The sequence below is a fragment of the Haemaphysalis longicornis genome, unplaced genomic scaffold (genome assembly GCF_048455015.1).
Source record: "Haemaphysalis longicornis isolate Haplotype H1 unplaced genomic scaffold, Haemaphysalis longicornis Haplotype H1 scaffold_13, whole genome shotgun sequence".
Taxonomy (NCBI): domain Eukaryota; kingdom Metazoa; phylum Arthropoda; class Arachnida; order Ixodida; family Ixodidae; genus Haemaphysalis; species Haemaphysalis longicornis.
In genome coordinates, this window is record NW_027526233.1 from 77,259,768 (window position 1) to 77,271,867 (window position 12,100).

The 12,100-nt window shown below is 46.2% G+C and overlaps 1 protein-coding gene across 1 annotated transcript in view; it reads left to right on the forward strand.

Annotated features, from left to right (window-relative positions):
• Positions 1-6,807: 6,807 nt before the first annotated feature.
• The window catches only part of LOC144163899 (HEAT repeat-containing protein 1-like), a 51,811-nt gene continuing 46,518 nt past the window's right edge, over positions 6,808-12,100 (forward strand). Inside the window, exon 1 of the mRNA XM_077694567.1 lies at positions 6,808-7,110. Within this exon, the coding sequence (XP_077550693.1) occupies positions 6,808-7,110 (303 nt within the window). The remainder of the gene's footprint in view (positions 7,111-12,100) is intronic.

The window sequence follows — 12,100 nt, forward strand, 5'->3', positions numbered from 1 at the left end:
ATAAACGAGCTGTTAATAAATTTATTAAGGCAGCTATTAAACTCAATAAAGCAGTGTAAATGAAGTTTTGCTCCTACTGCTGCTCCTCGGGCGTGGCAGAGATGGCAAAATATGCTCGGGCTGGTGTGGTCCCCTCAACCAGCTCGGTCGTTTTTTTTTATTGTACCCTGACCTCGCATAAAACTGAGTGGTACGCCTGATAGCGTAAACCTTGGTAATCAACAACTGGTAACCACGAGCTCGCGCTTTCCTTTGAGCTATCGAAACCTGCCATTTCGACAATTCCTTATAAAAGCAGCATATCCAAACCCGAATGCTGACCTCACCTGCCTTTTTACCATCCTTTTGAGAACTGCACTTGCCGCAGGCCCGCAATATCTTAGTTCCTAAATAGCCTCGTAGTTACTTCCCTTCTCAAGGACGGTCACTGCGGGAAGCAGGTAACCAGTGCCATAGGTGCCAGGCAGCAGCACCGTTTGAAACCGCTCCGTAACAATACACTGTAGTTTTCGCACTGCTTTTATGCGATGGGAAGGAGGCGCAATATATCCTCCCAAACACTCCCAACAAATTGTCGCAGGAAACGTGTCAAACATGTCGAATCCGTTTGTCTGCTCGGAGGTGGGAAATGTAACGGCGACGCGTTCGAGCGCCATGTCCTCGGCCATGGGACAATAGAACTTCAGAGACCAGATACGGCTTCACGCTCTCAGGGATGCTACACATTCTACAAATGATGCCTCACCGCAAGACGCAACACCGAAAAACGAAGTCAACTAGCGCCGCCGTGCATCAAGCAGAGTCTCTGTAATGTGGACCAGAGCTCCTCTATAATTTGCGAACAGAGCACGCCCCGTGCAAATACCTAATAAACGTTTTCTCTCTCTTTTGCATCGAGAGTTTCTGCTGCGCATGAGACCCAGCTCTCGCCAAGGTATGGCCGACACGGGCAATATTTCCAGAATCCCAAGCTGCGAAGAATACAAGCGGTGAAGAGAACACTGGCGACCCAGGTGTCTATTGACCACCGGCCCAGCAGTATTTCACGCCCCTTCGGTAGGCTCGGCTGCGTGTCGACAACACGTGCACAACGTAGGTGGTACAATCCACCTGTGCAAGGTTATATTCTTAGCAGGTGTTTTCCACGAGTGCGGATGACGTATCCGCGTCTGCTAGTGCGCGACTTTGGATTTAAGCTTTGAAGGCTAAGCAAAAGAGCTCTCAAACTTTTGTGTACGTGGTTGTAGAAGAGAGGGGTCACCACGGAAGACTGATCTAAGGGGCACCGTAGCAAATGTTTCATTGTGTTTTAAGGCCGCCGTAGCCACAAGGTCATTCGCAAACGTTGCAGCCTGCCCGCAGGCTATTTCCAGCTGCGTGGTCATTATTCTGCCTTTGACCTTCGACGAATCACGTTCCGCGAATGGCAGGGCAATTTGGTCAGATTACAAGAACAGATCTAGTGTGGCGGCCTCTGGCTTTTTGTAAGAGCTTCAGTGCACCTAACTCTTGACCAAAAACCGCGAAATCTTAGCAACGTAACGTTTACACAAGGAGCGCCGTTCCATCTGCTCTTCCTTCGTAAAACTACCAGTTACCCTCACAGTTTTACGAACCCTTAGCGGAATGGTGGCGTTCCTAGCTGGCGTTCCTGGTGGCGTTCCTGGTGGCGTTCCTAGTTCCTAGTCTGAAAAGGACCTAGTTTCAGGATTACTGTTCCGTAAAATATTGCAAACGCCTGCGCTTAGGGTATTTCCCGGCGAGAGATGCCAAATTTCTCTTTCGCTCTGCGGCTTGCGTCAATCACACTCAGTTTCTTTTTTGGAAGTTTCTTTCCTGCCTTGTAAAAGTAAAGAGATATTTAAAAATGGTATTGAGCCGGTTACGAGAACAACAAGCAAATGTCGCATTTTTGGCTCACTCCTGCTTGGGCCAGTGCATTAGAATGCAGAGTTTTGAAATCAATACTTAAAAATAATGAACACATGGCAGGTATTTGCCAAATGAGCAGGAAACTGAACCGAGTGTGTCTCCACTTATAGAACGCCTTATAAAAAGAAGATATTTTGCTCCGTCTGTGCGAGTTCTAACTTCTCACATGCTAGTGAGCCACCAACATGAGTGGCGGCACCGGAACGAAGGACATAGAAATACACTTCTGTGGTGCCGACAGCGCAAAGGAACAATTCGGTTTTTTGCACAAGCGGCGCAGGCAAGACCCCGTACTAAATTACAGAATACGCTGGATAATGAGATGATTGTCGAATACAAAAGGCCATTAATTAAATGATCATTGTCGCCATCACGCCATCATCAGAAGACACGAGTACTTTAAGCACAAAAATCCAGGTTCTAGGGGCTATAACAGGCACTGAGAAGTGCCAATTAGGCAAACAGGCACCAAATACTCTCGTTTAGGCACCTATGGGCCCAATTTGCATTAACTTCAGCAGCATATTTTACCACCAATTTACCAATTGTAGAACAAAATGCTGACAAGTCTTGGACTAGTGCAGTCATATTATTGTGTTATTGAAAGTCAGTTACACGAGAGCTACTATTCTGACAGATTCAGTGAAATGCACGGTGATTCGACAAAAAAAGCAATGACAAGTCATACCCATATAATCATTTGTTGGAGAAAGTTGTACGTACCTCAATTCTGTAGATAATTGTGGGCGAAAAAAACAGCACCCAATGTCCTCTGAAGTTGACGGAACGTGCTTGTATATCGGCACGCTCCAGGACCTGATTCCAAATGGAATATCAAAATATTTGGGGTCAGAATCTTCGGCAGCTCTGTTAGCACCGTGGACCCAGAAATGTTAGGTCAGACAGAATGACAGAATGCCAGACGAGAATGGCTCTATCAGCAACCGGCACTTCGGGGATGGTGGCGTATCTGTCTTGGGCCTTCGTAATGAACTCAGCTTTCTTTGTCACTGACGCGTCCAAGCTTTAAGTTGCGTAAATGCTTCCTGCTAAGAGCATGAAACAAGCAACTGAATGTGCCATATCTTGTTCAAGTGTAGCGTGCTGTAGATAATTTGGGCTGCGACGCGTCTGTCGACTGCAAACTTGTTGATACCCCCATCCCGTGTTTTGTATTAGCTTCCTGCCATTAGCCTAGATTTTAAAAGGAAGAACAGGCTGTGGTGGAACAGGCACAATCTGAAATTGTTGCTTGAAGATGAAGATTGGCCTAGAAGAAAGATCTTGATGTCAGGTATTTAGTTGTTGACAGATGAGAACGACGTCCTCAGCCCATGACGACACCGATGAATTCGATGGATACTACAGGGAAGTGGAATAATGTACAAATTACTGAGCTCTTCTGGTCTGCCAAGCCAGATGACTAACAAAGCTGCGGTAATAACACCATTTAGTAACTGTGCACGGTATACGGAATATTCTGTGAACCTATTTCTTTATTTCTCCACTATCAAATGCCTTTCAAGATTACCTGACACGGTAAATTACGGCTATCATGGCTACAGTACTTGAAAAGTGCCAAGATGCCTAATGCTATGAGCTCCGTTTTTCATTTCTTCTTCATCCTACACGGGCTCCATCTTGCCGGCCTGAGGTCTACCCGTGATCACCTAAAGACTGTGCACCTGCTTGTTGCGGCACCCTAGAAATTGGGTATGTAAGGTTTGCATGCGCGTTTCCCTTAAGGGGCGCCTTTGACCTTGAGCGGCATGTGCGAGTGTTGTCAGGTTCGTTTTGTTTGCTTGGTTTCTGTTGAGTTCGGAATAGATAGAGAAGATCTGCAAAAGCTTTCGCTGTTGGTCCACCAACAGCTCGTGTGCACAGGAGTTAAGTCGGTGAGGTTGGCTGCCTAAGTGTCACTGCGTGCGGGCTTCGGGGAGCTCGCCGGTGTGACGAGATGGAAATGGCAGCGAATTGAGTTTTGTTGGCGTTAATCGGCGTGCTTGTCACGTCTCGGGCATTTGTCTCGCAAATGGAGTACGACAAACACCCTGTGGCGGCCTTCTGAAGCAAAAACAGTTCTTGCAAAACATCTGCTGAAAAAAGCAACGTATATTACTTATTAAGGTTCTACGCTTTAGCTTGAACAACCAAAGCATATATAACACAAAACATGCATTTATGGCGATAAAAAGTCAATATATGCCCATACGATCTATATATTCATTAAGAAGCTCACATATGTAAAACAGGCGATGATAGGGATAATACACATTGCTTAAAATTCTCCCCATTCTCTTGGTTCATGGCTATGTTTTAAATAGGCTTGTAACCGACTCAGTGGGAAAACTGGCATTTTGCCTACATTTTCGGTCTCTAATCATCAGCTTTCTCAGGTCCACCACAGGACCAAGGCATCTCCAATTCACATACAACCACTCGTGGTCTGTGCTGCTCGGTGGACTTGCAGAGTGCTCCCGAACCCATACCTGCTCTGCACTGGTTTTCTCTTTAGTGCTGGGGGTCAGCCCTAAGTAACCATCCGAGGTAGTAGTATTCTTTAAATTTTGTTAGCGGCTCGCTTCCTTAGTAAAAAAGTAGGTTTGGCGCATCCATATTCCTCGTTACTTAAACTTTGTTCATACTATTTTTAGCCCCATGGCCATGCTTTTTGATTGTAGTTTCTCAAGGATTGTTTGCAGTTGTTCTTCAGCCTCACTCAAAAAAACTATGTCGTCTGCAAACGTGATATGGCTGAAGTGTTCGGCTTTTTTGCTCCCCCCTATGTTTTCGCGGTCAAGCTTTGTAAACACTCCCTCCAGACCTGCTATGAATAGTTTTGGTAAGGTTGCGTCTTCTCATTGTGTCTTATACGCAGACGACAGAACCGTTTCGATGTGTGGCAAAGGCTTAAGTTCTTTGACAAATAAAAAAATTCTGTTTTCATTAATATTTTGGATTGGTGAGGAAAGAACAACTTCATTATTCATCCTAGGAAGGCAAACATGATTTTTAGGTCAAGCCACAGAAAGTTGCCGCTAGTCTCCTTCTTGTCGCTCGGTAATACTTCAATTCTCCTTTGTGACTGCTCTACATTACTAGGTATCCGCCTCCAATTTTGCCTAAGTTTAGCTATCATACAAACAACCTAAAAAAGAGGGAGCTTTCGCTATTCGAGCACTAATCAAGGCTAGGAATTACTTCGCTACTCATACCTTGTTTTCACTCTTTTTCCATTCATTCACAGCCACTTTAATTATGGCATCATTGCATGCGGCAACACTTATAAATACATTTTGCACTGTTTTCAACACATCCAAAACCGAGAATTATGCATCATTTCAAATAGTACTGTTTACTACAGTTCTACATTACTGCAACGCAAGTCTAGTATATTGTTTTATTACAACATTTCTGTAATGTTGTTGAAACTGATGACCGACAAGGCTTTTTAGAAATAAGGATAATCAGTATTTATGTAATCCAAACCCCACCAGATTTGCTGTCAACGAAATTTGTTACTGAAAACTGTTTACACTGACTATGGAAAAGGGAGTACTTAATTCTCTTCGATTTCTCTGTGAAACACTCTGCCTCTGCACCTAAAATCCTGCTTGTCCGTATCGGAATTAAAAAAAAAAGCGCTCAAAGATCTTCCTCTGCAGAACACCGCGACACCGCGACCCCGAGCACACATGCATCAGTTGTGTTCAACCGTGACAATATGTTTTAAGATGAAGGGTAGAAACATTAAACGATGGCCGTCGGAGCCCAGGTCAAGCTCCGCCGGATGGGTTCGCTGTCTGTTTACCAGGCAGGGAGCTCCGAGAACTCTTCAGCTATCAGGGTAAAGCTGATTGATAAAGAAAGTATCCGCGTTTACCTGCTGTTATACTACGCTATATGGTAGGTTTTACACTGCCCCCCCCCCAAACATGATCGGTTTCTGAAAACGGGCCGCACCCAAGTATCTTTTTCCCATTGCCATGTTTAACTATTCCTGAAGCGGACCATTACTCTGGATTTGTTGCCATGGAATCTCTCAGTCCAGCAAACCCTCTTGCATCGCAGTCCGTCTTGTTGATTGCAAAATATCTTGAAGCCATAATAAGAAAATCCTATAAGGCCAAAACCCAAAGAACGGGTGAACTCCCAATCGTGGTAAATGACAAGCATAAGTCCACAAAGCTTCAAGCTCAGAATAGAATGTCTCATCTAGACATCAGGGTCACACCCCATCGTAGCTTCAACAGCTCGCAGGGTGTAATGTCCGATACAGATCTTCTGAACGAAAGGGATGCAGTTCTCCTTGCGGGCTGGAAGGATCAGGGCGTCACTGCCGCGAGACTTATCACCATCCGCAGAGATGACAAGGAGATTCCGACCAAGTACATTATCTTGACTTTTGACCGTGCAGTTCGTCCACAACACATAAATGCGTGCTTTATCCGGTGCTCCATCACTCCCTACATCCCAAACTCGCCCAAACTCCCTACATCCCAAACGCTGGCACTTAAAAGTGCCAGCGTTTCGGGCGCGGTACAAACTCTTGTCGTGGCCAAACAACTTGTGCGAAATGCGCGGTACACGATCATCCGAGTGAGAACTGCCCATCCGACACCCTCACTTGTGTGAACTGCTGGGGGCCGCATGCGGCGTACATCCGCAACTATGAACAATTTCAAATGGAAAAAAAAGGTAATAAACATCAAGAAAACTGAGAACATCTCCTTTCCAAAGGCGCGAAAGAGGTTCGCCTCTTTTCCCCTGGGGATGTACGCCGACGCAGCTCGCCAGGGGGCGGAGCGGTGTCGGGTTTCTACAGGGGCGCAGTTCAGCGAGACTGACCTGCTCTCTTCCCTGCTCCAAGCTGGGATGCATCAGGCAGCCCAAGCCACCACCACGCCGCACGCTGAGGCAGCAGCAGTTGTGGTTGCAACTGCGTCCTTGGGGACCGATGCCACTCCCGCCTCTTTTCTCCTCTTCCTCCACTACGTTGAAGGCTGCCGATGCGATGGGCACCAGGGGCCCCGCATCGGCCCCCACCGCTCCGCCTGTGCTACCTTTGGCGCCCCCGACGCCTTCGGCGGTGGCGGGTCAAACGCAGGGTCCACTAAGGGGGTCCAAGTGCTGGTGCCTGGCCAGTTGGGCACCCCACTGACATCTGACGACATGAATGTCGGGCCGTTCCTGCCTGCAATGCAGCCCAAGGAGCGGCCTCCGACGTCCAAGACTACAGAAAGTCCCAAAAAGGGCAATTCCAGAGTAGCAGCCCCAAAAGACGACAGATGAACACACACACACAGCACTGCAGTCACTCTTAAATGTAAATAATGGTAAAAGAAAACTTCATTCAATGAAACTGCAGAGGCCTGCTTAAAAGTCGTGACGATGTGTATGAGATGCTGCATGCCACTCAGCCAAGTTTCATGTGTCTCCAAGGAACACACCTCAATTCCAAACCAACCAATTTATTAAATATGTACATGGTATTCAGAAATTACAGGGTTTCCCGCACACTCTCTATGGGCGGTGTGGCCATTGTTACACGGAAACCATTAACATGCCACTCTCTCTCTTTAAACACTGTCCTTGACGCTGTAGCAATTCGTACGATAATATTTAATAGGTTGATAACGGTATATACATCCCTCCTGATTCTACACTTTAAGCTCTAATTTTGAGCCCCTGGCTGGCCAGCTACACAAACAGAACATCCTCACAGGCGACCTTAATGCGCACAACTCACTTTTGGGCTCCTCTAGAAGGGATGCCCCAGGTCGCTTGCTAGAGAAATTCCTTACATCCTAGGGAGCATGCCTTTTCAACAAAAAACAGCCCCCATACCATAACATAGGATAGAATACACACTCTTATCATGACTAGGCCATTGGTTCTGAAATTCTCTTTCTATGTTTTGAGTGACGTGTGGGCACGGACCCATGTGATAGTGACCATTTCCCCACTACTAACGTAGATAGGTAGAGGCCTAAGCAGACCATCTTCCCACAACACGTTTAATGAATCAAAAGCAAACTGGAGCACTTTCACAGAAACACCTAAACTACACCAGACATCCAACATTCATAAACCACCTACACGTGGAGGAAGCCACGCAACTCACCACAGCGCACATCCTCGACACCTCCGAAAAGTCCATTCCCCTGGCCTCCAGTGCGTCCCTGCGCCCACGGACGCCCTGGTGGAACGAGGACTATAGGCGGGCAAGAGAGGCCCAGAACAACGTGTGGGGTGTCCTTCGCCGGTACCCCACGTCAGATAATTTCATTCCATTTAAACAGGCAAAGGCCTATGGGAACCAACAGCGTCATGAGGCGAAAAGAGAGACTTGGTGCACCTTCCTCACTTCCATCAATTCATACACAGACACACACACACAGTCTGGACAAGAATACGAATGCCTAAAGGACGTCATACACACAGCCTGCCCCTGGTTAGTACAACAGGGGACACAATCGAAGACCAGGCTAACACACTTGCTCAACCCTTCCAACACGTTTCCAGCTCTGCGCACTACACAAACACTTTCCTGAAACCTAAAAATGCTTGTGAAAAGAAGTCCGTACATTACAATAACAGGTCAAAATCTGGTTACAATTCTGAAGTAACACTCTATGGGTTGAGGGCTGCCCTGAGCCCATGTAAACCTTCAGCTGCAGGCGCAGAGATTACATACACCATGATACCACATTTACAACCAGACACTCTTGAAACAATCCTACACCTATACAACTTGTCGCTTTCAGGGCACATTCCAAAATCTTGGAGGGAGGCTATTGTAGTGGCGTTCTTCAGGAAGGGGAAGGACCCTTCCTCTACCAGCAGTTATCGACCCATCGTTCTGAAAAGCTGCCAGTGCTAGCTCTTTGAGAAGATGATCAACAAAAGACTCGTGTACTTAGAATACAATGTTCTTCTCGAGGGCTGCGAGGTAGGCTTGAGGTAGGGGCGATCTACCAACGATCAACTGGTTGCATTAGAGGCGTATATAAATGATGCTTTCCTCCAAAAGCAATATTGTGTGACGGTATTCTTTGATCTGGATAAAGCGTACGATGCTGCTTGGTGGTAGGGCATCTTAAGCGCCCTCAAGTCCCTTGGCATGTCAGGTATCATGCTGAGCACGCTTGCCAGCTACATGGCTGAAAGAACTTTTCGAGAAAGAGTTAAAAGTGCACTCTCTAGGGTTCATGTGGAGTAAAATGGCGTGCTGCAAGGCGAAGTTATGAGTTGCACTCTGTTTAGTGTAAACATGAATTCACTCAGAAAGGCACTGCCACCATCATTTTCCTGCTCAATCTATGTAGACGTTGTGCGATTATCCTTTAAGACTTGTAACTTGTCTATATGCGACCGCGAAGTCCAGCTTGGTGTTAACAAGCTAGCTGTTGGGCATATAGCACCTGTTTTAAATTTAATCCAGTAAAGTGTACTTGTGTTTTGTTTTCGAAAAGGCGTGGCATTCGGACGGATCCAGACATCAGCCATAATAGTGTTCGATTCTAGTCAGAAATGAACACAAGTTTTATGTGTAGTCCTTAACGAAAAGCTCACATTCATTCCACATAAAATAACTTAGCGTAAATGCTTAAAGGCTAAGACTATACTCAAGGTCCTCTCAAACACTTCATATGGTCTTTACAAACAACTTCTTTTTCGTGTTTTTACTAGCCTCATAGGTTCACGGTTCGACAATGGAAGTGTTTTTTATGGGTCAGCAAGCAAAACATCCCTCAAAATGCTGGAACCAATGCTGCATCTGGGGCTTCACCTGGAATGTGGTGCACTCCGCACTAGCCCGGTGGAAAGCCTCTATGAGGAGTGTAATAAATGAAACCAACAGTGTCAGCGAGCATACACGGATCTCCTTTACGATTTTAAAATTTCAATATTGCCTCACCATCCTTTTAAATCAGTTTTTTTATAATACATCTATGACTGCACTCCTGCTAAATCGACCATAGTTCTCTGCAGCCATCTCGCACAGAGTTAGAGAGGGAGCGTCAGATCTTGCAGTCTCTTTTTTAGATGCCGTTCAAACTTCTGCAACATACTTTATAGCACGCTGGCATCTCTTCCCTGTATCTTGCGACACATCGCTCACGCATGCAGATAAAAACAGAGCTCCTAGATCTGCAATTCTGCAACACTGATATTATTTGCAGCTTAAGTATCAGTGTTCTGAATTTTATACGGACGCCTTAAAAACTGCGACCTCTGTGGCCTGCGCTGCGCATTGAGTCGGCCTTAATGTCACTAAACTCTGAATAATAATACTAGTGTCTTTACGGCAGAGGCTTATGGTGTACTTCTTGTTGTTAATCATATACTTCAAAGCGACATCCCACCACACATTATCTCTACAGATTCCCGTAGTGTTCTGCGGGCACTGTCTTCAACAAAGTCTTCGAAAAAGCACGTTGTCAGTTTTATCACGACGGGTATTATGTCTGTGTATGTTCAGAAATTCTAAGTGGTCCTGTGCTCGGTCCCTGGTCACTGTGGTATAGCCGGGAATGAAGCCCCGGATCGATTGGCTGCTGCTGCTACACTCTCGAATACAGTAGACATAACCACATAACCCTACATCGACGTGAAGCCGCACATCAGACAACTTCGCAAAACATGGCAAACACACTAGAGTGAACAAACAGACAACAAGTTACACGTAATAAAACCACACTTAGACCATACACCACAGACAAACGCAGGAGATGCACAGAAGTCGCCTTGGCTAGATTACGGATAGGGCACACGAACTCAACGCACTCGCACCTGCTCACTGGATATCCAAGACGTGTGTGCAGCAGATATAGAGAGGCCGCGTCCATGATACAAATCATAATACAATGCAAGAGACTAGAAACAACCTGACACACACACTTCACACTACTATACAGACAACACATTCACCTACACCCATCGTACTTTTTAGGGGACAACCCCTAATTGCTCAAGCGTACTTGTAAGTTTCTTGGCGATGTCGAGCTTTTACACCTCATCACTTATCATGCATGTTGACACCCTGGCCCTTCACACTACTCATCTATAGTGTCTTTCAAGTCAATTGACATATATTTCTAAATACATGTTTGGCGTTTCCTTTCAATTTGTTCTGATTTTATTGGTGCTCGTTGCCCTAATCGGCTCTGAGCCATAAAAATCTCAACCATCATCGCCACTTTACCGTTACTAACGCATAAATTTCTCATTGCTGTTCCCTTAAGTGTTCATGATTTGTATTTGCTCATGGAGGTCTCTGTGACAGTCAATCGCCTTTGGGACCCTCGTCGGTATATTTTAGGAATTGTACTTATCTTCACTTCTCTCTCTGTGTGTTTTCTCTTTTCTACTACTTCTTAGGCGACTCTTTTCACTCAAAGTTACATTTTTGTGACTCATCCAAGAAGCCCCACTGTAATGGTTACATATTAAATATGTTTAAACTGCAATAATTACAATTTAGCTCTTCATTCAGAAGTGTCGGGCTATATCATTATGACGTTGTTGGGACGCAGTCCCTAGGAGCGCCCGCGTGGGGAGATTGCAGTGCAGTGCGCGGGTCGAACAGCGATAGTGGCGTCAGTACGTCATGTGCCCATGTGCGCGTGTGTGATGAGCAGTGATGCGGAACAAATACGTGTAGTGTGCATCAAACCCGGAACCTGCGGACAACAAACTGAGTGGCTTAAAAGCGGCGCTCACAAGAGCAGGGGGAAGGGCGCACCGGATCACCCCCTTCAAGTCGTCAATCAAGCAAAACTCGTGCCGGGCGCAGACAGCAAGGCCTAAAGCCGGTGTTTGGACTACTGCCGAAGAAATTTAAAGCGGAAGCCATCACGACTGGGACCAATGCAGCGAGCACTCCTGTAGTTCGGCAGCAACCACGGGAGCCACCATCATTTCACGGGTCAACTCCAGAAGGTCCTGAGAAATGGCTGGAGGATCTCGAAAGGGCCCTAACGTTTAACTGCTGTGATGACGACGAAACATGCAGGCAAGTGTTTTTCTACCTTGGATACACCACACAGATATGGTTTCAGCACCATGAACGTACGCCGACGACCTCAGAGGTATTCAAGACTGAGCTTTCGAAAGCGTTTACGACTCTGGTACGCAAGGAATGGGCCGAGCAGCTGCTGCAGAC